Genomic DNA, 27619 nt, shown 5'->3' with positions numbered 1-27619 from the left:
CCTCAGAAGAGTGGAAGAAATGAACTGTCCTTGCCTTTATATGACTTATAATTTCTTTGTTCCATTTTTGGTGGAAACTCTGAGGGGAGAGGAAAATGTTTTCCTTATCCCTTTTCCCTTTAGAAGATGATGAGGAAGTAATTGCAAAAGACTTCTATAGCACTGTTCGAAGTGGGAAGAGTTACAGTGTGGGGACCGAGCTAGAATGCTTTCTTGTTTTAAAGAAGAGGGCTGAAGTAGTAGCACTAGACCTGCCTGCTGTCTGGTCCTAAGTTGTGGTGGTGGTTTGTTTGCTCTCCTGGTCTCATCATCATCATCTCTCTGTCTATCTCTTTGTCTCTCTCTCTCTCTTTTTTTTTTTTTTAACTTTATTCCTTTATTTTAGACAGAGAGCACATGTTCTGCTCATGCAGAAACCATGGGTGGGGGCAGAAGCAAAGAGAGAGGGAAAGAATCCCAAGTGGACTCCATGCTGAACTCTGAGCTGGTTTCAGGGCTCAATATCAGCACCCTGAGATCATGACCTGAGCCAAAAACAAGAGTTGCACGCTTAACTGACTGAGCTACCCAGGCACCCATCCATGGTCTCATCATCTTAAGTCAATCATAAAGCAGCCAGTCCGCATGGCAGAACAATCCTCCTTTTCCAATATGTATCCTGAAGGATAGGATACCCTAGCCCCTAGGAATGGTGCCATATTTCTGGAGGGATTTAGAGAGTTGTCTCAGCCTAGGGAATTCCTTATGGTCTTACATAGCTTAACTGGCAGGATAAGTTAAAATTTCCATGGAATCAAATATATATATATATATATATCTTAATAAATTTGCCTCTTTACCTCATTTAACTTTGTCTCACTTTCAAGGTTTGCTAAGTTTCCCTAGAGTTATAAAGATTCTGCCTATGACATTTTCATGCTGTTGACCTCCACAATTGATTTAGTTGATCTTTCTGAACAAAGGAGGAGTAATTATTGTTAAAAGGTAGAAGTATCTGAACTCTACTGCAAATAAGTTCTCAAGTTATATTTGGAGATGCTACTCTTAAGTTTCATTTTCTTTTTAAGCCATCCTGTCTCTTAGACCAGTGTGCAGCTGCTTACCCTTAATTTCCTAAGTGCCATCTTATATTTGTCATTCCTGGTATCAAAAAGTTACTGGCACCATGGTGTTGAGAGGTGAACTCCTGTAGATATTGTATGAGACTATAATGAAACTGAGTGAGAAGCAAAGGGAAGGTGAATTTGTAGACTTATAACTCAGGCAAGTGTTATCTTTCAGTTTTATTTCTCAGTCATTATGAATCCCAAACTCTAGACAAATGTAGGTGTTTTTCGTCTTCGAGAATCTGATAGAATGAATCTGAAGACAGCAACCTGGCTCTCTGTTGATAGAGAAAGGAGGACTAAACTCATCCATAAATGAATCACGTCATTCCTTTCAAGCTATGCTTCTGTTACTTAATTACTTCAGTATTTACTGAAATCAAGTGTCTTATTATGTTTTGTGTTCTAAAAGTTTTATTGTTATTATTTATGATATTTTTGTTTCTTAAATTATTTAAATGTGTTTTTGAAAGAAGAATTATACTTTCTATTGTTCATTATCATGAACACTTGAATCTTATATTAGACCTTTAATCTATTTCAAAGTAATAAAAAATTCAACTTAAATGTTTTAGTTAGACCTTAAAAAAGAACACAGATACTGACCCAAAATACACACACACACACACACACACACAAAAATACATTTCATAAAAAAAAGATCGTCAGAAATGACAAATTCACATTATTTAATACTGAGTGTAAGAGAGACTTGAAATCACTCCATTGTCAAGGGGCTTCTCCACACTTTTGATGATTCAAGATAGAATATCTCTAAGTAATAAATTTATGTGCTGGAGACCAAAGTGTCTTAGACTGATAACATATCAAGAATATACTTAAAACATTTTCTGAGTTGAAATATTACTAGTTTAGATGTCTCTAATTTAAAGATGGTAGAAATCAGTTTTCTTGTACTTGAGTGAAATTTAAGGTGAAATTAGAGAATTGGGTGGAAGAATTGATTTCATTTGACCCACTTTATATTGTATCTTTCCTAACTGGTCAGTTTTTTCTGGTTCTGGTTCTGGTGAAATCGTTTGATGAGAGTTAGAGTGGCTAGGACCAAAATCACAACTGGAACTTTCATGGGGTCTTGATTCTGCCAAGTGGCCCCAGCGCCCTGAGAACAGAGCTGCCTGTGTCTCTGAAAGGTTTCTTTTTTACAGAAGCTATACTTTAGGATCAGCAGTCGTCCTCCCCATTTGGGTTTCAGTAGAAGGAGTACTGAGGGCTTGGGGGGATTTTTGTCTTCCATGTTCCCAGATTCTGCAGACTGGAGTTAAAGTAAGGACCACCTCCATCAGAAATATGCCCTAGGATGATGTTCACAGTAGTTCCTTGTGTTCACTTCCACTTTCAGTTGTTTCCAAGCTGTATACCTGAGGGGGCCCTGCCCAATAGGTTAAGAAAGGAATTTACGAACCGTGAGTAGAGAAGAATATAGCAACTGATAGGTGACTGTAAATGAGTGAGGAGAGAATATGGGAGGAAAATCTACTATGTGTTCATTATTATTCTCTCCAGGATGTTTTTTTCCTCATAGTATATATATATTTTTCCTCTTTATTCATTAGAGAGAAAGGGAGTGAGTAGGAGCATGAGCAGGGGGAGGGACAAATGGAGAGGGAAAAGCAGATTCCCTGATGAGCAGGGAGCCCAATTCAAGGCTCAGTCCAGGGATCATGACCTGAGCCAAAGGCAGATGCTTAACCAACTGAGCGACCCAGGTGCCCCTTTCCTAGGATATTTCTGAAAACGGATTTAATATTTTCAAATTTCCTTTCTATGTCCTAGGACTGAATCTTAAAGCAACTCAACAAGACCTAAACTATGGAATTCAGTTTTGTTTTTTTTAGTTTTATATTCTAACAATTCTTTTTTTGTTTTGTTTTGTTTTAAATTTCTTTTAATTTTTTATTAACATAAAATACATTATTTGCTTCAGGGCTACAGGTCTGTAAATCATCAGCCTTACACAATTCACAGCACTCACCATAGCACACACCCTTCCAGTATCCATCACCCACCACTCTGACCTGCCCCGGCTACTCCCCAGCACCACTCTATTTTGTGAGACTAAGAGTCTCTTATGGTTTGTCTCTCTCCTGACCCCTTCTTGTTTCATTTTTTCCTTCCCTACCCCCCATGATCGCCCCCCACTTTGTCTCTCAAATTCCTCATATCAGAGACATCATATGATAATTGCCTTTCTTTGATTGACTTATTTCACTTTGCATAATACCCCTTTAGTTCCATCCACATCCTTCAAATGGCAAGATTTCAGGTTTTTTGATGGCTGCATAGTATTCCATTGTGTATATATACCACATCCTCTTTATCCATTCATCTGTTGATGAGCATCTGGATTCTTTCCATAGTTTGACTATTGTGGACATTGCTGCTATATATATTCGGGTGCACATGCCCCTTAGGATCACTACATTTGTATCTTCAGGGTAAATACCCAGTAGTGCGATTGCTGAGTCGTAGGGAAGCTCTATTTTCAACTTTTTGAGGAACTTCCAGGCTATTTTCCAGAGTGTCTGCACCAGCTTGCATTCCCATGGTGTAGGAGGGTTCCCTTTCTCTGCAACCTTGCCAACATCTGTCGTTTCCTGAGTTGTTAATTTTAGCCATTCTTACTGGTGTGAGGTGGTATCTCACTGTGGTTTTGATTTGTATTTCCCTGATGCCCAGGGATGTGGAGCACTTTTTCATGTGTCTGTTGGCCATTTGGATATCTTCTTAGGAGAAATGTCTGTTCATGTCTTCTGCCCATTTCTTGATTGGATTATTTGTTCTTTGGGTGTTGAGTTTGATAAATTCTTTATAGATTTTGATCCTAGCCCTTTATCTGATATGTCATTTGCAAATATCTTCTCAGCATTCCTGACAATGCAATTCTTAAAGTATCTATTCAAGTTTAACTATTATAAGCTTGTCTCAAAAGCCTTTTAAATATGGGGGTGGGGAATGAACACAGGTGTTAAAACATTAAGACCTGGGTATGAGTTTCAGCTCTGATATAGATCAACCGATGTTCATTATTTAGCTTCTCTATTAGTTTTCTTCTGTAGAAAATGAGATAAATGTGCCTATTTAATTCTTCATAGGGTTATTTCAGGACCAAATAGGAAAGCTGTTTTAAGGATAGGTTAAAAAAAAAAAAGGCTACATAAATTGGCATCCTTAAGATTAAGGGTCTTCAAGCCCTGCATTCCTGACATGGGCTGGCTCAGTCTTTGTTGTAGGGATTGTTCTGTGCATTTCAGGATGGGAAGCAGCATCCCAGACCTCCACCTACTAGAAGCCAGTAACACTTACCTAGTTGGGACAACCCAGAATGTCTCCAGACATTGCCCTTAAGAGGGCAGAATTGCCTCTGGTTGAGAACTGCTTTAAACCAAATAAATTATTTAAAGCAACATACTTCTAGCAATGCAGTTAGTCTAATTTCACCATATTAGAGCTCTTGTTAATGTGTATATTGTTTTTGTTTAGAGCAGGGGTGAGCAAACTAAGGCCCTCAGGCCAAAATTTGGCCTGTTACTTGTTTTGTAATAAAGTTTCAAATTATCATTTACATATTGTCTATGGCTGGTTTTTTGCTACAGAGGCAGAAGTGAATAGTTCTTACAGAGATATTTGGGCCACAAGCCTAAAATGTTTACAGTCTGGCTTTTTACCAGAAAAGTTTTCCACCCATGATTTTAGAGTATTTTATCATGAATTGAACCATGAATGCTGAGACTTCAAATAGTTTGGGTTTATGTGAAGGTTTTGGTGAAAAAAATATTTTACTTTGTATAAGTACATAAAATAGGTATACAATTAAATTTAATAATTATTGCATATATTTGTGCTGGCTGCTTTATGGACATATAATATAGCACATCAACTAAGATCAAAACTTTAAACTATACTGCTCTAGTTCAAATCCTGGCTCTGCTCTTCTGGGACCTAGGACAAGTCCCTTAACTTCTCTGTGCCTCAGTTTTCCTCATCCATAAAATGAGGATAATATTAAAACCTATGAGGTCTGAAGTAACATGCAAAGCATGTAGTACAGTGTTTAGTGTCTAATAATAAGCAGAATTCTTACTACTGTGATAACCAGAGGGTTCTGGAAATCAACTCAATTTATATTTGGCCTTTACAGTTCTTTACTAGCAGTACAGTTTAAAGATATGAATGTGTAATAATTATTTTCATAATAAAATGTGGGCATATAATTGCACTTAATTTGTTCCTTCCTCTAATACTGGCATCCTTGGTGGCACAGAATATACCTGTTCTGTTCCTTTCTGTACAGTAGTACAGAAATGGATAAATAGGTATTAAAGTTGTTGAATTGGTGTCTAGCCAGACAACTTACTCAATTGCAGCCAGAGATTAGTTCTAAGTAAAAAAAAAGTCACCACAAGTCTTGCCACTAGTAGAAATTACCTCTAAAAAAACATTATGGATTTCAAAATGTATATCACTTTCAGTGCCTTTCCTGAGATGGTTAGTCCAACTCCTGTAAAGCTCTGCCTTGTATCCATCAGACTTTAGGAACTCAGGCACCAAAATTAATTAATAAATTAATTAATTAATTAATTAAAAATTTTTAAAAAAGGAACCCAGGCACAAACCCCCTGGCTTTTTAGAAATGCATATTTTAATACAATTTTCTATTTTTGGGATATCTTTTTTCTCCGAAGCAAAAACAATGATTGCAGATTATCTTTTTAATTCTCTTGTATGATATCGAACAATTACAGTTTCATTTGTTTTTCAATATAAACATAAAACAAATAAGTACCAAGATGAAATTTTTAGTCTCAGTTTTTTTTCTTGGATACACTGATTATGTCAGGCTGCCACATATGATCTATCAGCTAGCAATGAATTATTGATCTCTCTATATGTGAAACATGGTGCTAAGAAATACAGAACTTGAGAGGAAATACAAGGCATGGATCTTGCCTTCAAAGGGTTTACTCACTGTAAAGAAGACCACAGTTCTTTTATAGATGCTTACATAGCAAAATAAAATCACACAATATTCTAAAAGTATTCAAAGAGATGCCACATGAGTTTTCATAGTAGTTATCAAGTGAGTCATACAGACAATGAGTAATTTATATTCAGCGAAAAGACTGGTCATAATTCACTGTGGTCTGTTTGTCCTGAGTTCCACAAGCACTGTGGCCTTCAAAGTATCAGGCACTGTGCTGAAAGTTGGGGACCTAAACATTAGGTAGCATGCTCCTTCTGGCCTTATAATTTGGTGCAGGGGACTTTCTTTCTTTCTTTCTTTCTTTTTTATTTTATTTTTTTGCCTCAGAATATATTCATGTGTGTTTTATTTTTAAGTAGTAATCTAAAAGAATTTTTTCTTTTCCACTTAAATAATTTGCCAGGCAGAACACTTATCAATATTCCCTTTTTGAAAACACATTCTCTCCATCCATCTCTTTCTTTCTCTCTCTCTCTCACACACACACAGAGTTCTCCTTTTTGAAAACACATTTTCATTCTTAAGATAATGTCCACATAGCCACCAATCATGACATTACCTTAATAAAGAAGGCTGAGATGAGAATGATTTGCTTGTCACTGCTTGAGATCACATGACCAGCAAGAGAGTCCCGGGAGTTGTAGAATCCAACTCTCCTAAACCCTGAGCTGTCACTCTTGCTGCTGTCACATGCTTTTTTTTTTTTTTTTTTTTTTTGGCAGCAGCAGCAAACATTTATTCATTATTTAGGATGAGTCAGCTTCTCTATCAGGTACTTTGCATATATTGTTTTGTTTAATCCTCACAAAAATCTGTGGGATAACTACCGTTATTAGTATCGTTTTGTAGGAGGGCAGTTGAAGCATAGACAAGTCAGTTGCTCGGAGTCACACATTTGGGAAAGTTGTGTGTTGTTACAAAGCCAACTGTTTTAGATTTTGACTTCCCTAGGCACTCCCCGATTTTGCCTCTTAAACCCTTCCTGCTTGACTGAACCACCTCAGTTTCTTGGGGCAGGGAGGACGGGTGTAATTCAAAATACCCTCAAAGGGGAAAGATTGTTTTACATCGATCCAACAAAAGGTTTTTGGAGTACTTATGACAATGCACAGGGAATCATTCCCTTAAGGCCTTCGCAGTCTGGCTGGGGACAGATGAAGCACAGGTGTCTTAACAGTGTGTTCAGGGCTCAGGTAAAACACTGGAGAGGGTGTTAGGAGAGCATAGAGGAGGATAGGACCCCCATCGTAGGGAGTCGAGGAGGGATTTTGGAGAGATGGGATCTGAACAGTGAGTGGGTTTTTGTGTGGAACTTCTGTAGGACAGAGGAACGGTCCTTCTAAAAAGCGGTTGTAGATTGCCATACTGTCTGGTGCTTTCTTGGTTCTGCAGAACAGCTTTAGCATAACAGCAGTTTTTCGGTGGTAATATTGGTCTCTGTCTCTGGGATCCTTTAGGAATTACCATGGCCATCTTTCTGGGATTCATCCACTGGGGAGGAGCGTGGACATAGCTCATGGGTCCTTACCAAGACCACAATTCTGGGATTCCTATAGTTGCTTCACATCTTATCTCTGCTAGGAAGTGTTCTGAAAGTTGTTAACAAATGCTGGTCCAGGGAGCCTTCCCCTGGGTCTTCTTCATCCTCTTTGTATTCACGGTTCTGTTTTCCTGTGGTTGTACTGGTGGGCTTCTCTCTTTCCCAGCAGGAACTTCTGCCAACCAAAGACTCTGGCTGGACTTAAGGTACCTCAGATGCCTTGGAAACTTTTTGCTGGGTTAGCAATATCAACCTCAGAGAAGTAAAATATATATAATCATGTGGGGTGGGGTATACCTCATATTTAATATGCTTAGGACTTTGTAGCTCTTACAGGAGGTAAAATTGTTTTAAAAGTGGCGATCCTGAAAGAAGGTAGAGGCCAGGGATTAACTGCCTTCTACTTCCCACAAAACAGTGCATCTTTCTCCAGAAGTTATTTTATAACGCCACATTGTTCATCCTCCTGAGCACGGCAGTCATCTTTCCACGGAATATCAAACATTTACCTTGACTTCAGTTCAATGGTTCTCTTTGAAAGGACAGAAAGCATGTGTTATAGGGTGCCTAGGGAGTGTGCTTTGAAGAGAGCGGATTAGTGGTTTCACAGATTAGTGGGGAATTTATTAGAAGGATTTGGTGGCTAGCATGAGGTGTCTGAGGCCATATCCAGGCAAATGCAACGTGGGAGAGCTGTGGCTGGGATCAGTTTTTTTCTGACCTAGCGGGTTTCTTCCAGTGTTGAGACACAGGTAATGAAATACGGTTTCCCCCCATCTCTTCTCTCTTTCATTCTCCTTAATGATTGCATCCAGCGTGTGGACACACTACATCACCTACTCCTAAGAAAGGGGTTTGCTTCCTTAGAGTTTAATTATCACTAACCAGGTTGCAGGATTCTCTTTCTGCTTGGTTTCCAGCTAATTGCTTCCACTTTTTTTTTTTTTTTTTTTTTTTGGACTGGTTACTTTCTTCCCTTTCTCTTTTGACCCCTATAGCTTCTCCTGGTTTCCTCCTTCCTTCTGTTACCCTTTGAATTCCTTTGTGTATGTTTACATTAAGCTGATTGTCAGAAGATTTAAAGGTATCCATTATCTGAACTTGACACAGTTTAGAATTTTCCTAGGACTTCTTCCCCCCCGCCCAGTGAAATTTGCTGTTCTTCTTCTTTTTTTTTTTTTTTCATTTTATTTTATTTTATTTCTTTCCTAGGACTTCCAAAGTTTAATTTCTAGTACCAAACAAAGCCATGCTGCATTACAGCTTAAGCATCAGTCACAAGCCAAAGAAATTCTACCTAAGTCTCATTTTCTCATGTCCTGGTGCTGTTACATTGCAAACATGGGCATGGATTTCTTGGTGAGGCAAGGAAGGTGCTACAGTTGGGGGTGGGGGGGAAGGTAGGGATGATGTTTCAGGAAACTGATCAGATCCATTCACTTCATGAAAAATGAGATAAAGGCTTGGCTGCTTTTGAGTGGGATTCTCGTCCTTCTATATCTAAGATGGCTGTTTAATGAAGATGTAAAATCATAAGTTGTTATTCAGACAGGCAAGTATTGGTCTTATCATATAGCATTACATTAACAATTCCTCATTCCTGACTAGGACTCTCAAGTCACTTTAGAATCCATTCCAAGAAATACAAAGATATCTTAGTGATATTTCAGTTATTAAATATTCAGTTAGTGAATACGTTAGCTTTTATTGCATCTTTTCTCTTTGGTGTCAAGCTTTTAGTCATTCCATTATTGTTTATGGTTTGTACCTCTAACAGAAGCCAAGCAGAGAGCAAGAAGAGAATGCCATTTTGCTACCTGTCAGTAGCCAGAGAGGGAAGGGTTGAGCATGGCGAGAGATGGGGAAGAGTCTGGCTGGTGAGCAGGTTGAATCCCACCTAAAAAACGTTTTGGAACCTCTTCATCAGAAGTGGTTAGGGTCACTTTTTTAAAGGATAGGTGCCACTTTTATTCATTTCTCAATCCTGGCCACTGCTGGTGGGTAATAATTGGTTCCCTCTCCTGAATTAGCATCTTCAAACATTCCCAATTTAATTTGGAGGACTTGTTGAGTGCTGGAGGGAGGGAGAAGGATAGGTGGAGGAAGAGAGCTACAGGTGGTAATCAGTGTTCACCTAGTACTGTGCTTTAAAATCTTCTAGTATGAGTATCAGCTTGATGTTCTGTGGTGTTTTTCAAGGTTGCATGATGCAGTAACTTATCAAATAATAAGTAGAGAACCTACTACCTGACTTACAGAGTGTCAGATTTACAGTTATCCAAATGGCATCACTTCTCTTTGTACCTTATATTCTCCATTCACAAAATGAAAATTACGGCATTGTCCTTGACTCCTGCTGAAATAATTATAAAGATTACTTACGTATTTGTATCCTTGTGAGGCCTTGAACCTACACTTTATTGAGCATCTTATGTGTGTGCATGTGTGCGAAACTTTTTTCTTAAGGGTCCTGTTGATCATGTTGGGAAAGCAAGACATGGTTACGAATTGATTGCTTTGGTGTTTCATAGAAAGAGTAGTTTTCATTTGCTGTCTGCCAACCACATAGAAAATTTCCTACTACCTCCTGGTCCCAGAAAGGATTCATCAACTTTCAATAGTCTATGAAGAATAACTATAATATAATGTGCTGGGTTTTTATTGTGGTAAAATATAATATTTATAATTTTAACCATTCCTAAGTATATAAGGCAGTGTCATTAAATGTATTCACAGTGTTGGGAGTAACCCTCACCACTATCTATACCCAAAACTTTTTCTTCTTCCCCTATAGAAACTCTGTATTTGTGAAGCCATAATTTTCTCTCCTCCTTCCCCTTAGCCCCTAGTAACCTGTATTCTATTTTCCACTTCTATGAATTTGTTTATTCTAGGCAGCTCATATAAGTGGAATTATACAATATTTGTCATTCTGTGTCTGGCTCATTTCACTAAGCATAATGTTTTCAAGGTCCATCATGCTGTAGCATGTATCAAAAAGTCATTATTTCTCATGGCCAGATGTTATCCTGTTGTATGAATACATTGTATTTTGTTTATCCATTTATCTTGTGCCTTATACTTCAATATATGAAAGGATTAAATTATAATATAAGGTATAGGTGATTTAATAACTAAGTAAGGGATACAGGAAGAATATACTTTGTCAGAGAAGAGATAAAGGTGTCTGGGTGGGAACCCTGGCTCCAACATTTACTACCTGTGCAAGCTCAGGCAAGTTGCTTAGTCTGTCAGGCCTCGTTTACCTCATTATAAAATGGCAGTAATTATGATCTAACTCACAGGATTGTTCTGACGATTAAATGAGTTAGTATATGTATGGTTCTTAGAACCATGCAGCATTGTAACAGTGTAAGACAAGTGCTATTTTGCGGTTTATCACTATTATTATTAATAAAACATAATTACTGTAATGTAGTTACTACTTCATCGTAGTTGATGAGCATCCCATAGAAGAGACCAGAAATGTGCTAGGCTGTAACGAAACTCTGCAAGATGTGATTAGAAAAAGAATTCCAAGGTGAGTCAGGTATGTACAGAGGACACAGATGGAATATTTGTGTAGGAGACAGGTGCCACACAGTGGTTAAATGAACAGCTTTGGAACCCAACGGACCTCTGTTGAAGTCACAGGCCTGCAATATACTTGCTGTGACTTTGGGTATAACCCTTCTAAGCTTTAGCCATAATTTATAATATGGGGATAATAATGGTGATAACTGCACAGGATTATGAGGATTAAAAGAGAGTTTATGTAAAGCACTGAGCACGTTACATGGTGAGGAAAAGACTTTAGAAAGGGATAGGCTCTATTAATTCAGTACTTTTGATCTCCATCCTTTTTTGTCATTGTTATTAGTATGATCTAATTGGATAATAGTGAAAGATACTGTTGGAAAGGTATTGAGGTAAAGACAGAAGAGTTTGCAGTTAAATTTAGGTATTGGATGTCACTAAAGTTTTCTATGAGAGAAAGAGAGAATGAATGTGTGTGTGTGTGTGTGTGTGTGTGTGTGTGTGTGTGTTGGCAAGAGCATTAGAAATGGGGGGACCTGGGGTCCCTGGGTGGCTCAGTGGGTTAAGCCTCTGCCTTCACTCAGGTCATGATCTCAGGGTCCTGGGATCAAGCCCCACATCGGGCTCTCTGCTCAGCAGGGACCCTGCTTCCCCCTTCTCTCTATGCCTGTCTCTCTGCCTATCTATGATCTCTGTCTGTCAAATAAATAAATAAAATATTTTTTTAAAAAGGGTGGGGGGGACCTTGCTGAGACCAGTGACTTGGGAACCAGACTAAAACCAGTCTGTTTATACTGTGCATATAACTTGGGGTTAGAGAGAAAAATAGATAAACCAGAGGGAACAAAACAGTTTGTGTAATTTTTAACAATTGAAAGGAAATCAGTAAACACAAGAAAATATTTGAAAGCAAATAGTTACCTCCCTTGCTGGGTATTCATTGTGTCGGACACCATGCCAGCCCCTCTGTATTGATTACTGTCATTTCATGTACCCAGTAACTTTATGATGGGAGATGCTTACCCTTGTCTCAGTCCCCCAGATGAGAAGAGAAGTCAGCGGCGTAAAGTGGCTAAGATCACAAAGGGCGTGCGGAGACGGCGAGCACACCAGTGCCTGTTTTCGACTCGTTCTCATAGTAGGAACAGTTCCATCTGGGCATGTGGCCCACGCTTCCTAACCTCCTTTGCAGTTAAGTGTGATTAGTGACAAAAAAATAGTGTTGTGGGTAATTTCGGGGAACTACCAGAGAGAGTTGGCTTGTTCCTGCCGCCCCTTCTTTCCTTCTCCATCCCCAGTTCCTCCTGCCTTCAGTGAAGCTTGTCTTAGAACAGGGCTGCAGCCTTAGAAGGGTGGTTAGAACAGACGGCTGGAGGGACCCCGGTCTCTGGGAACTCTGGGGAGCAGAGCCTGTGCACCAGCCCAGCACTGCCAGCCTGAGGATGCTTCTATAAGAGAAAAATAAGCTTCCCTCCTGGATTTCCTGTTATTTTCTCAGCCGGTCGGCATCCTCACTAACAAAGATCACCCAGGGCAGAACTGGGAGTTGACCCCAGGTGCTCTGGCGCCTGTTGTGGCCGCTGCAGCCGCTGCCTCACTGTACTCTTTCCCTTGGCAGCCCTCAGATAGTCACTGGATTTTGTAAGGAACTGGTCAAAACTAACTCTGGTGTTGCTCGAAAAGCCACACTTACTGAGGGTGGACATGTGTCCAGAAATGGATTCAGGAATCCAGTGGTGTTTCCTCTCAGCCACATAGAGAAACTCCAAAGCTTTGCTACTTGTACCTCAACCTAGACATGTTTTCTTGTATTTCTTTTTCTTTTGCATAAATGTTCCTAATCCTGAGAAAGTTCTCCTACCACAAAAGGAAAGAAGTTGAGGCGTGATTTGTTTTAATTATCAAGGGCAGTGATTAATTAATGGCTTTTGGAAAAATGACACCTGTGTTTAAGCTAAGGACCTATGTAGCTGTTACTAAGAAAATAGCAGATTCTGGGACACCTGGGTGGCCCAGTTGGTTAAGTGTCTGCCTTGGGCTCAAGTCATGATCCCGGGGTCCTGATGATCATCAGCAGGGAGTCTCTCAAATAAATAAATAAAATCTTAAAAAAAAGAAAAAAGAAAATTCTGGAAAATCATTAATAAAAAGTGAATGTGCTCTTCCATGCTGCAGAACTATAAATCTACGATTGTTATTTTTGAGCAATAATTAAAAGGTGTTGGAATTATAACAGTATATCAGTTGCTGACAATCTGAAGTATTGGCCTGAATTTCTAAGATGTTACCAAAGTTCCATGTTAGTAAAAATCCTCAACCTGACATACTTTCTGCAGCAAACAATTCAGTCATCATCATTACTTAGAGAGACATCATAGTGATGAAGGCTGCGAGGATTTGGGCTGGTTTTCAGATAAACTGGGTTTTATTCTGCCTGCACTCTGAACAGATTGAATGATCTGTGCCTCAGGGACTAGTGGATAAAGATGTTGTATTTAATAATCAGTGGCAATGTGATGCTGGCTCCTAGAGGATCTGAAGATCCTACCATCTTTCTAAGTCATATTCTATACCTAAGCTCTTCAGACAAGAGTTCCTCAGATAGTCTAACCTGAATTGTGCAGTCTCAAGAGGTCAATAAAACTTTGAAAAGATGTAAAATATCCAATCAGTAATTATATCATTTCAGTGTTGGAAACTAAATGAATTATAAAAAAATAAAGTATTTACATTGCTTCAACGTGGCTCCATTTTAGCTAGAAACAAAAATACCTGTCTTATTTTCATTATTCTTAATTATTTAATTTTTTAAAGTTATCTTGAATCTTCAGGAACAGCTTAAACAAATAAAAATTAAGAAATTTTTAGGTACTGGGATGCCTAGGTAGCTCGTGGGTTAAAGAAATTTTGAGATACTATAGGCAAAGTTTTTGCTCTGCTTTCCTAATCTAATGGGACTGTGATGGCTTATATTTAAGCATTTTAAGAAGCATTGCTACTAACTCAAGGTGAGATCAAGGGTAGTTTTATGTACATTTGAGTACTGTAGTGTAATGGAAAGAGCATGGACTGTAGAGTAAGAAATCTCCCAATCCTAATGCCATGTCCGAACTTACCTTTTGCAGAATGGGAAACATAACTGCTCTGTATCTTGTTGAGAAGATGAAATGAAATAATATGTGAAAGTTCCTTATAAAGCTTAAGGAACTGTACAAATGTTAGATGTTATTATACTTGGCCTATTTTCATGTAACATCTTAATTTTTTTTTCTTTAAAGCCTCTACTACTATGTTTTAAATGAAGTCAAAACATATTGTTTTAAAGTTTTTTTTTTAAGATTTTATTTATTTATTTGAGAGAGAGAGACAATGAGAGAGAGCATGAGCAAGGAGAAGGTCAGAGGGAGAAGCAGACTCCCCGTGGAGCTGGGAGCCTGATGCAGGACTCAATCCCGGGACTCCAGGATCATGACCTGAGCCAAAGGCAGTCGTCCAACCAACTGAGCCACCCAGGCATTCCAAAACATATTGTTTGAAAAGGCCTTATTTCTCAGCCAATGTTAGAGGCTCAAGAGAATGGACACACTCGGTTATAACTTGCTGTACGGCTTTGGCAGCAAAGTTTAAGGCAGAAAAATAAGCTTAAGATTTCATACTTTTGAATTGAAAAACAGTCATTTTCACCTTTAGTAACCTTTATGCAGAATGAAAACAAGTTGGAACTGGGAGAGATTTTGGTGGTTAGTTAAGCCAGTTCCTTCATCTGTGGTTAAGTGGACTGAGATCCCGAGATTAAGTGACTGTCTTAAAGCCCAGTAATAAGCAGTGACAAAAAAGGCAGAACCTCTTGAATCCCAAGCCAGTGTTCATTTCATTTTGCCATTCTTTTTTTTAATTAAATTAAATTTAATTTAATTTTTAATTTAATTTTCAGTGTCATTATTTTTTTAAAAATCACTGATTTTAGTATTTGCAAAACTTTCAAGGTCATTTTCCAGTGCTCATGGCCATTTGAAATTAAATCTGGCTTTAAAGATGTTACATTAAAAAATGTTAATGTCTTTTTGGTTTTGGTCATTGTAATGTGGTTATAAAAGAGGAGGTCCTTGCTCTTAAGATTAAATAATAATAATAATAATAATTACTGAATACCAGGGTTTATACTAGGTACTTTTTAAGATACTGGCATCTTTTCTTTTAGAACATGTATCCATCCTTAAGAGATTTGATCAATTATCTCACAATGTCATGGTAGACTTTTTGGCCTCCCAATGATTTTCTTATTCCTGCTTCTGAAAAGTAGTTAGAAGTTATAAGAAATGGCCACCATGGGTCTCAAACTAGTCCTATCTTCTTTTACCATAATAAGCTATTGAAAGGAAAAAATAATAAGAATAAACAAACAAAAGGCTGAGAGTTTAAAAAAAGGTAAAAACCAAACTTAGTAAAGACCTCATTAATTTAAACCCCTATAAGGAATGGGAACAATGCCTAAAATGAAATTTACTTTGATACCGGAATTCTTTCTTTATTGCCTGTGTGAACTAATAATGTGAGCAAGATGAGAAAGGGAATGCTTTAAATGGTTAAAAGAACAAAATGTTTCTGAGCAGCCTTCAGTGGTTGGAATACTGATTAACATACATATAAGAGGCATACTAATTGCAGACAGCCTTATCTGGTCATTACAGCAAGTCCCCCAGGACCTTTCTGTTACTTGGTGGAAATTGAAAGTAATAAATTTGCTTTTTTAAATAATTATTCTGCAATTAAGAATTGCACAAATTTTAATCATTTTCTCCTGGCATTGCTCTGATTAATGGACTTTAAGCAAATAACTATACATTCCCTCACATATAGTACAAAATAGATACTAATATATAAAAAGTAAAGATGGTGACTCAGTTTGTTAGAAAACCTCCTTCTTTCTAGCTTTCCACATTACCATTTTGACAATAAAGTTTAAAATCTCTTTTCCATTTTTTCTTATTGATCCATGTCTGAAGGTTCATATTGATCTTGTTCTTAACTTAATGGAAGTAACAACCTTCTTAGATCTCAGGACTAATCTTTTTATTCTTTGATAGAGCAAAGAATAAAGAAATTTGTTTTTCCTATTGATGTGAAGGTTGAAGCCTTAAACAGAAGGGAGGTATCAACAGTTTTCAGAGAATATAGCTCCTCTTTTAAATTGTGTCCATTTTGCTTTTGTGCATGTAGAGCAATCACTTATTAAAGTGGTATGTTATTTCTCTTACCTAGAAGAAGACACTATGTAGTTATCATTCTATAGATATTGGTGAGGCATCTTTTATTAACTATTTTTTTAATGATAATTTACTCCTGCTTTTTAAAAAAATTTTTTTAAGATATATTTATTTATTTACTTGACAACAGAGATCACAAGTAGGCAGAGAGGCAGGCAGAGAGAGAAAGGAAGGGAAGCAGGCTCCCTGCTGAGCAGAGAGCCCAACGCAGGACTCGATCCCAGGCCCCTAGGATCATTACCTGAGCCGAAGGCAGAGGCTTTAACCCACTGAGCCACCCAGGTGCCCCATCTTTTTTTAACTATTGAAATATTCTTCTTGGGTATCATTATCAAACATCTGATGGACTGTTGTGCTGTTTAATTTTTGGCCATGTTTTATTTTTCCTATTAAAATAGTACAAAGAGGGACGCCTGGGTGGCTCAGTTGGTTAAGCAGCTGCCTTCGGCTCAGGTCATGATCCCAGCGTCCTGGGACCGAGTCCCACATCGGGCTCCTTGCTCGGCAGGGAGCCTGCTTCTCCCTCTGCCTCTGCCTGCCATTCTGTCTGCCTGTGCTCGCTCTCTTTCCCTCTCTCTGACAAATAAATAAAATCTTTTTAAAAAAATAAATAAATAAATAAAATAGTACAAAGAGAAATGAAAATAGCCCAAGGTCTGACTTCACTGTTTGCACATAAGAAACTAAACTTTTTTCACTGGGGGGAAGGAAGGGTGAGATGGATTCTCTCTTTTGTTTTCTACCTCTTTATTTCTAGAGGTTTTTTTTTTTTTTAAGATTTTATTTATTTATTTGTCAGAGAGAGAGCAAGTGAGAGCGAGCACAGGCAGACAGAGTGGAAGGCAGAGTCAGAGGGAGAAGCAGGCTCCCTGCGGAGCAAGGAGCCTGATGTGGGACTCAATCCCAGGACGCTGGGATCATGACCTGAGCCGAAGGCAGCTGCTTAACCAACTGAGCCACCCAGGCGTCCCTGTTTCTAGAGTTTTTATCTTGCCTGGATAACTTTCTGCCTGGATATAATATTTGGTCCTTGGCTTATCTTTTTTTCTTCTCTCCCTCTATTTCTCTAGAACTCAGAGAAACACCACTTTGATCCTTGTTGGGACAGAAAATAATTTCCAACTATTTAACCATCTCTCACTAACATACTAGAGAAGAGACAAAGACTTCATCTGCAGGGCATTGATTGTCTCCCTCCATCACTCTACTAGAAACCACCCACCCACCCCAACCTGACCAGGCCAGCATTAGTCTCCTTGTTTTATCCGAGGGAGGTATTTCGATTCTTCTTTAGATGTGTCTGTGACATTTGATACTAGCTACTCTTTCTTAACACATTCTTCTCCTTTTGATGCCCCTATCATCATTCTCTTTTAGTTTCTGCTTTCTTTGTCAGTCATTTGTGCAGCCAGTATTTATGGTTCTCTTTGTTAGGTCCTGGGGATTTAAGTGGTGAACACAAGGAATATGCCTGTGTTCACCACTTAAACCTCAGAGAGGTTCCGATCTAAGGGAGGAAAAAATCCAGTAAACAGTGTTTGTGCTTTCATGCCTTACTTTTAAGATTTTATTTGTTCATTTGACAGAGAGAGAGATCACAAGTAGAGCAACAGGCAGAGAGAGAAGGGGAGGAAGCAGGCTCCCTGCTCACCTGAGCCAAAGGCAGAGGCTTAACCCACTGAGCCACTCGGGAGCCACCTTTCATGACTAATTCATACCAGTCCTTCTACCTACAGTGCTTCTCTCTCTTTCTCTGTCTCTCTCCCTCCCTCTCCCTCCCCACACTCACTCCCCCCCTCTCTCTTCTCTCTCTCTCTCTCTCTCACACACACACACACACACACACAGGCCCTTTATACCTTATGTTCTTGAAGATTTAAGAAGTAGCGCAGATATTAGATGAATTAATGCACAAAGTCTTCCTTTTATCACAAGGCCTGGGATTCCAATCTTATTTTCCCATTTTCTTGCCATGTGGCCACGGTGTGATTTCACTCATCTGGAGCTTTTGTTTCCTCATCTTTAGTATGGTATAATCATGGTCCATGCACCTCATTGGACAGCTGCAAGCATTAGATGAGATAGTAATAGATACCAAGTGCTGGAGAAACTGGAAAATTCTGTAACAAGGGGAAGTAGTTTTGTTTCCTTCAGTTTGCTCCCTTCTCCCTAGCGCTTTTCTTGGCTCTTTTTTCCTCTTCTCTTTCCTTTTCAGAGGACCCTTCAATAAGTTATTTTTGTCCTAAAAATAGTATATCCTCCTACAGCTACTGAAGGGAATATAGCCAATAATCTAATCAGAAAATACATAGTTTCCTAGTGGCTATAAACTGAAGTATTTTGAAGTCATTCTAAAACCAACCATTACAACCTGAATTTAATCTGTTTAACACATAAAGAAAGCTGTTTCATAAGACCCTGAAACAGGTTTATGCTAAATAGTCTTATAAAATGAAAATGCTGTAGCATCAAATATTAATATTTTGCTAGCAGCAGGCAGCCCAAATGTTAATGGCTGGCATGCATTTGAAGGCCTACTTAACTGTGAATTTTATTAGGACCATTTCTCAGAGCTGGAGTTATAAATGGGCTTATAAATGAGAAATTAGCTGACCCTCTAGGGAGAAGCAGGTTCTTTGAAATCTTAATTAACTAATCACATTGAACTTCTATTTCAATTGCCAACACTTGGTTAAATGTTGAGGAAAACATTGTCTAGTTGGAAACATCTTAAATAATGGGAACACCATTCTTTTATATGTTGAAATAAATATAATTGTAAATAAAAAATAAAAAAGAAATAAAAATAGCTTATGCTTGCCTTTTTGGATATTTTATTATGTCGTATAATTAAAAAAAATTGCTCTGTAAAACTAAGATTTTAAAAAAATCATAAAGAAGTATAAAAAGCATAGGATTCCTTCTCTGTATCATTACTTGCAGTTATGACTTTTGAAGTACTTTATTTTTTTTCTACACAGAAGGTCACAAATTGAGGAAATTTGTGTAAAGAAGTTAATTTTCTTTTTGCAGTGAATAGGCAGTGAGTTTATTATACTCATTATTGTCAGAGTGCTTTAATAATATGAAGTTTATGCAATGATTTGCATTTTACTTACCAAAGTCTTTGTATTTGTAATTTTGTCTGAACCTTGATGAAGAGTTGACATTATGTATGTCTTGGCATGTAATTACCAACATTTCATTTTTTCTGTACCTTTCCCTAATTAATACATATTCTCACACTCCAAGTAGTGAACCCCAATCAAAATCACCTTTCAAGCAAAAAGATAAGATATATCTAATTAGGAAACAGTGAAATTTAATTTCACAATCTGTTAATTTGTTTCTAATGTTTCCTAATAAGGGATTAAAAATGCCAATATTTGTGTTTCATAACATTTTCCATTAGAGATTTGAAGTTAGTATAAGACTGTAAGTATAGGAAGTTACAGATTTTTCAGGAAAAAAAAAAGAACTTCTTGGCTTCCTGCTAATATAGTTCTTTATTCTTGTGCCTTCGCTTACCCTTAGTTTCTCAAATTTCATGTGGAATTTCCTCAGGATACAGGCAGTCCTTGCATACTACCCTTGGTGACTGTTTATTCCTCCTTGAAGTTGACCCAGTTCCTCTTTGATTATTTTACATTGATCTTTCTGAATTTTTCCTGTCACCTACTTCTAACTTTCGAAACTCTTTGTTCTGTCTTGATTCTTAGGGGTTGATTCCCAGTTCATAAAACTGTGAGCACTTGATTTCAGTTTTAAGAGAATAGTTTTTATCCTTTTTGCTGTTAGTTTTGCATTTTTTTCCAGTTTTATTGAGATGTAACTGACATTTAACATTGTATTAAGGTGTGGAACTTAATGGTTTAGGTACTACTTAATGATTTATGTATATATGATAAGATGGTCACCACATTAAGTTAATATCCATCTCCTCACATGATGACAAAGATTTTTTTTATGATGAGAACTTTTAAGATCTAGTCTCTTAGCAACTTTCAGATATATAATACAGTATTTTTTATAAGATTTTATTTGAGGGAGAGAGGGAGTAGGAAGTAGAGGCAGAGAAAATCAAGCAGACTTTGTGCTGAGTGCAGAGCCCAATGTGGGGCTTAATCCCATGACCCTGAGATCACAACCTGAGCTGAAATCAAGAGTCAGATGCTTAACTGACTGAGCCACCCAGGTGCCCCTCAAATATACAATACAGTCTTGTTAACTATTGTCACCAGGCTATACATTAGATCTACAGAACTTATTAATCTTATAATTAAAAGTTTGTATCTTTGATCACCTTTACCCATTTCCCATACTTCTACTCCCACCCTCCACTTTGGCAACCACTGATCTGTTTCTTTGAGTTTGGTTTTTTCTTTTAGGTTCCACATATAAATGACATCATACAATATTTGTGTTTTTCTCTTTCACTTACTTCACCTAGCACAATATCCTCAAGGTTCATCCACGTTGTCACAAATGTCAGGACTTCTTTCTTTTTTATGGCTGAATTATGTTCTGTTGTGTATATATGCCACATTTCTTTAATCCATTCATCTACTGATGGCCACTCAGGTTGTTTTTCTGTCTTGGCTGTTCTTTAAAAAAAATAAAAATAAAAAGGATTTATTTATCCATTTGAGAGAGAGCATGCACACATGAGTGAGGGGAGAGGCAGAAGGAGTGAGAGAGAATCCTCAAGCAGACACCCTGCTGAGCACAGAGCCCGATATGGGGCTCAATCCCAGGAACCTGAGATCATGATCTGAGCTGATATTAAGAGTTGGACACTTAACCAACTGAGCCACCCAGTCATCCCTGTTTCTGTGTCTTGGCTATTCTGAGTTGCAGTAAACATAGGGCTGCAGATATCTCTTCAGATAGTGATTTTTTTCCCTTTAGATGCATACCCCAAAATGGTAATGTTAATTTCAACAAAATATAGATAAATTGGTGCACTTTAAAGTGATATCTAGAAAAGATAGTTATAGGGTTGAATGAACGTATGTAGGTGAAAATTTAGTAACCCTTTTAATTGAATCTCTTTTTCCAGAGACATTATATTTTCTGAGATACAATCTTCTATGTTATGTTACCACTTCCTTAAAATTGATACTTCAGGGGCGCCTGGGTGCTCAGTGGGTTAAAGCCTCTGCCTGCAGCTCAGGTCATGATCCCAGGGTCCTGGGATCAAGCCCTGCATCAGGCTCTCTACTCAGCAGGGAGCCTGCTTCCTCTTCTCTGTCCCTGCCTCTCTGCCTACTTGTGATCTCTGTCTGTCAAATAAACAAATAAAATCTTAAAAAAAAAAATTGATACTTCAACCAATGTGATCTTCTTAAAATCTTATAAGAGGAACTTACAAAACTAAGATGGTTCTGTGATCAATCAGTTTATATTCTCTTAGACTTATGATTACTTGGAAATTGTCTTACATCTGCTACATAATTTCATACCTATACTTAATAGGTTTTCCAAACTTTACTACTGAATGAAAAATGCAGATATAACATAGTCATTTATTTAAGTCTAATTTCTAGAAATAAAGTATCAAGTCCTCATTTTCTAACATTTGCTAAGTCCACTTTCAGATTTAACAAGTACATTTGCATAGGTATCACACTTAATGTGAGCTGGAGGAATATGTTTTGGCTAGAAGGCATAGCATGTGTGTGCAAAGAAATGTGATTCTAATGTAACCTGACATATTGGATAGGGTCAGAGAGCTTTTAAGACTAAACTGTGGGAAACCAGTTTGGAGAGTGGATGACAGGAGGCTAAAATGATAGGGCAGGACAGTGTTCCCCTTGAGGGTCACTGAATGGCAAAGGAAGTACAAAGGAGTTTAGACTTTATTCTTTGGGCTAGTTGGATGTCCTTGGATGGGTTTTAATGCATTTGTGAATCCTTGAAATTACATGCAAAAGTGTGTGTGTGTGTGTGTGTGTGTTAGTTACATATGCATATGTACATTCATATACATTCTTGCTAGGGAAAGGGTCTATAGTTTTCATCAAATTCTCTAATCTCACAAAGTTAAGAATCCCTGCAGTAGATGTGACAAAGCATTTTAGAGGCCCATAAACATGATAATGGGATAGGAATTGTTGCTTGTTTGCTTTTAAGAAAATCATTTTGGCTGCAAAACCAAAGGATGGTAGAAGGGTTGAAAGGTTATAATAGGACCCTACCTCACACCATATGCAAAAGTTAACTCAAAATGGATCAATGAATTAAATGTAAGTGCTAAAACTGTAAAAACTCTTATAAGAAAACATAAGGATAAATCTTTTTTTTTTTTGGAGATTTTATTTATTTATCTTACAGACAGAGATCACAAGTAGGCAGAGAGGCAGGCAGAAAGAGGGGGAGAAGCAGACTGCCTTCTGAGCAAGAGCCTGATGCAGGGCTCCATCCCAGGACCCTGAGATCATGACCAAAGCCAAAGGCAGAGGCTTTAACCCACTGAGCCACCCAGGTGCCCCCATTAGGATAAATCTTAATGATCCTGGATTTGACAATATTTTCTTAGATCTGAAACAAAAAGCACAAGTAAAAGGAGTGCCTGGGTGGCTCAGTCCATTAAGTATCTGACTTCAGCTCAGGCCATGATTTCAGGGTCCCAGAATTGAACCCTGCATTGGGTGGGTGGGGCAGGGGGGGGGGTCCTTGCTCAGCAGGTAGTCTGTGTACTCCATCTCCCCTCTCCTGTCGCCCCTCCCCCCACTCATGCTCGTGCTCTCTCAAATAAGTAAATAAAATCTTAAAAAAAAAAAAAAGGCACAAGCAACAATAACAAAAAAAACCCCATAAATTTGACTCCATCAAAATTTAAAACTTCTGTGCATCAAAAGACCCCATTGGGAAAGTGAAAATACAACTTAGAATGGGAGAAGATATTTGCAAATCATCTATCTAATAAAAGTCTATTATCCAGAATATAAAAAGAACTCTTATAACTCAATTATAGGAAGAAAAAAAAATCAACTGAAAAAAAAAGAGCAAAGGAATTGAATAGATATTTCTCCAAAGAAGCTATACCAATGGCCAACTACTGCATGAAGATAACCAGCATCATTAGCTATCAGAGAAATGCAAATCAAAACCACAGTGAGATACTATTTCATACCCTTTAGGAGGGCTGTTATCAAAAAGTAAGTATTTGGGCATCTGGGTGGCTTAGTCAGTTAAGTGTCTGCCTTTAGCTCAGGTCATGATGCCAGGGTCCTGGGATCAAACCCCTCGTCAGCCCCTACTTAGTAGGGAGTCTGCTTCACCCTCTGCTCCTTCCCCCACTCATGCTTACTTGCCCCCCCTACAAAAATTTTTTTAAAGTTAAGTATTCATAACTATGTGGAGAAACTGGAGCCCTCATACACTGCTGGTGGGAATGTAAACATGCTATAGCTGCTTTGGAAAACCATCCAGGGGTTCCTCAAAAGGTTGAAGAATTACTTATGACTTAGAAATTACACTCCTAGGTATATACCCAAGAGAATTGGAAATACGTTCACATTAAAACTTGTACAAATGTTCATAGCAGCATTATTCACAATAGCCGAAAAGCAGAAACAACCTAGATGTCTGAAAAGTGATGAATGGATAAATAAAATGTGGCATATCCATACAATAGAGTATTATTGAGGAATAAAAAGTAAAGTACTTATACATGCTTCGATATGGACAGACCTTGAAAACATTGTGCCAAATGAAAGAAACCTGTTACAAAAGACCACATATTGTATAAGATCATATGAAATGTCAAGAATAGGCAAATTTATGGAGTCATAAAGTAAAGGTTGCTTGGGCTAACGGGTGGGGGAGGTGAGAGGACATGACTATCGGATATGAGGTTTATTTTGGGATAATGAAAATGTTTTAAACTTAGACTGTGGTGATGATTGCACAACTCTGCAAATATGCTAAAAACCATTGAATTGCATATTTTAAATGGTAATTTTTTGGTAAGTGAATTCTGTCTCAATCTATTTTTTAAAATAAAAGTTTGTGGGGCACATGGCTGGCTCCATAGGCAGTGTGTGTGACTCTTGATCTTGAGATTTTCAGTTCAAGCCCCACATTGGGTGGAGAGATTACTTAAAAATAAAATCCTAAAAAAATAAAAATAAAATAAAATAAAAGTCTATAATCTACGGAGAGGAGGCTCAGGTACTGAAATAAGATGGGGGAATAGAAATGGGGAAATGCTGAGGAATTTGAAGGTCAATAAAGTAAACAGTAGTGCTTTGTAAATGATGTTGACAAAACTGGTAGGAGGTTGCATATGTGGGGCCTCTCAGATTTCTGGTTGGAGGTCTAAACAGAGAGTGGTACCATTTGCCACAATGGAACAATACATGAGAGGAAAAGAACGCTTTAGGAAAACGATGGCGAGTTTTTTAGGACACAGAGCTTCAAGACCCTGTAGGGCAACTGGGTAGAGTTGTTCAGTAGATAATTTAAAATGTAGGCCTGGAGATTGGACACATAATTGGAGAATTATTAGTGAAAGCCTTAAAGCTGAAGCCTTCTATGTACAAAACCACACAAAGAAAGTGTTCGTTAAGAAGGAAAAAGGGCTGAGAACATGTAAGAATTTTACAGAAAAAGAGTTGAGAGGGGAATCAGGCAAGAGGTACAAATGGAGCTCATGGGGGAAGAGGTTTGAGAAAACAGGAACGGGTTATAAAATAAATAGTCCTCAGGATGTAACATACAGCGTGGTGACTGTAGTTAACAATACTGTACTGTGTATTCAAAAGTGGCTAAGAAAATAAATCATAGAAGTTCTCATACCTAGAAAAAAAAGAAAGAAGAAATGGTTAGGTTTTTTTTTTGTTTGTTTGTTTTTGGTTTTTTTTTTAAGATTTTATTTATTTTAGAGAGAGAGACAGAGATAGCGACAGAGAGCATGAGCCAGGAGGAGATGGAGCTGAGCAGGAGCCTGAGATCGGGACCTGAGCCAAAGGCAGAGGCTTAACTGACTGAGCCACCCAGGCATCCCAAGAAATGCTTAGTTTTCTTTCACTGTCCACCTCATACCACATGAGCAAAAGTATTTTTTGTGCTTATCAATTTAGAGGTTAGTGTAACCTTAATAAGCAGTTATGGAGGAGTGTTCAGGGTAGAATCCGTAAGGGTTTTAGAGGAGGGTTTCTTAAAAGGATAGAGTTAGTTTTATAACAGAGATATTTGTTTTCCCTAATTTTTTTTCTGCTAGTGCTACAACTTTTTTCTTTATTCCAAGCATTGCCAACCCATGGTGCTTCATTTTTTAAAAAATCTCATGTGGTTTAATCAAGTTTTTTTTTCTTTTCTTTTTTTATATTTACTGAGGCATAATTAACATATATTATTGTTAGGTGTTCAACATAGTGATGAGATACTTATTATACATTGTGAAATGGTCACTACTCTTAAGTCTAGTTACCATCTATCACCTTACAAAATTAATACAATATTATTTACTGTATTCCCCATGCTGTACATTATATCCCTATGACTTATTTATTTTATAACTGGGAGTTTGTACTTCATAGACCCTTTCCCCCATTTTGCTCCTCCCTTCTGGGAACCACCAGTCTGTCCTGTGTATCTGTGAGTCTGTGTTTTCCTTGTTTCTTTTGTTTTAGATTCCACATATAAATGAAATCATGTATTGTCTTTCTCTGTCTCATTTATTTCACTTAGCATAATACCCTCAAGATTCATCCATAATGTCATAAAGAGATTTCATTCTTTTTTATGGCCAAGTAGTATTCCATTGTATGTATATACCATATCTTTTATATCCATTCATCCATTGACGACACTTAGGTTTGTTCCTTCCATATCCTGGCTATTGTCAAGTAATATTGCAGACAGACAGAGGAGTGCATTTTTTAAAAAAAATTTGTGTTTTCATTTTCTTTGGATAGATATCCAATAGTGTGGAATTGCTGTATTATATGGTTGCTGTATTTTTAATTTTTTGAGGAACCTCTGTGTTTTCCATAGTGGCTTCATCAATTTACATTCTCACCAACAGTGCATGAAGGTTCCCTTTATCCAAAATCCTAGTCACCACTTGTTATTTCTTGTCCTTTTGATATTAGGTATTATGATTCGTGTAATGTAATGTCTCATTGTGGTATTGATTTGCATTTCCTTAATGATTAGTGATGAGAAACATCTTTTCCTGTGCCCCTTGGCCATCTGTATGTCATCATTGGAAAAATAGCTGTTTAGATCCTCTGACCGTTTTCTAATTGGAGCGCATCTTTTGTTGTTTTTATTTTGGGTATTAACCTCTTATATATATGATTTGCAAATATTTTCTTTTATTCAGTAGGTTGGATTTTTGTTTTGCTCCTGGTTTCTTTCACTGTGCAGAAGCTTTTTTAGTTTGAGGTAGTCCCATTTTGTTTCCCTTGACTTGGCAGTCAGATTCAAACAAACATTGCTAAGACCTACCTCAAGGAACTTACTGCCTACATTTTCTTCTAGTAGTTTTATAGTTCCTTACGTTCAATTTGTTAACCCATTTTGAGTTAATTTTTGTGGATGATGTAAGATAGTGGTCCATTTTCATCTTTTTGCGAGTAACTATCCAGTTTTCCACCACCATTTACTGAAGAGACTGTCCTTTCCCCACTATATATTCTTGTTTAAATTAATTGACCCTATGTATACATGTGGCCTCTCTCTTCAGAGCTGTTGGTGTGTTTTTATGCCAATATCATACTGTTCTGATTACTATGGTTTTGTAGTTTAGTTTGAAATCAGGCTGTGTGATACCTCTACTTTGTTCTTTCTCAAGATTATTTTGGCTATTCAGGATCCTCTCTGGTTCCATACACATTTTCAAAGTACTTGTTCTAGTTCTGAGAAAAGGTAGCACTGAAATTTGATAGGGATTGCATTGAATCTGCAGATTACTTTGGGTAGTTTAGACATTTTAATAATACTAATTCTTCTAATCCATTAGCATGGTATATCTTCCCATCTATTTGTGTTGTCTTCAATTTCTTCAATCAGTATCTTACAGTTTTCACTATACAGGTCTTTTACTTCCTTGATTAAATTTATTCATAGGTACTTTACTCTTTGATATAGCTGTAAATGGGATTGTCTTCTTGATTTCTCTTTCTGACAGTTTGTTATTAGTGTATAGAAGTGC

General features: G+C 37.6%; 1 protein-coding gene across 3 annotated transcripts in view; it reads left to right on the top strand.

The window, feature by feature from the left end:
- RABGAP1L (RAB GTPase activating protein 1 like) overlaps window positions 1–27619 on the top strand; it is a 769947-nt gene that overhangs the window by 392076 nt on the left and 350252 nt on the right. Inside the window, exon 14 of one of the 3 annotated variants that reach the window (XM_059412863.1) lies at window positions 23432–23616. The exons of the other annotated variants lie outside the window; for them this stretch is intronic. Within the exon in view, the coding sequence (XP_059268846.1) occupies window positions 23432–23452 (21 nt within the window). The 3' untranslated portion in view covers window positions 23453–23616. Of the gene's footprint in view, window positions 1–23431; window positions 23617–27619 lie in introns of those variants that run through there. 3 annotated transcript variants of the gene reach the window in all.

The sequence above is a fragment of the Mustela nigripes genome, chromosome 10, assembly GCF_022355385.1.
Source record: "Mustela nigripes isolate SB6536 chromosome 10, MUSNIG.SB6536, whole genome shotgun sequence".
NCBI lineage: Eukaryota > Metazoa > Chordata > Mammalia > Carnivora > Mustelidae > Mustela > Mustela nigripes.
This window is presented reverse-complemented; position numbering and strand designations above follow the sequence as displayed.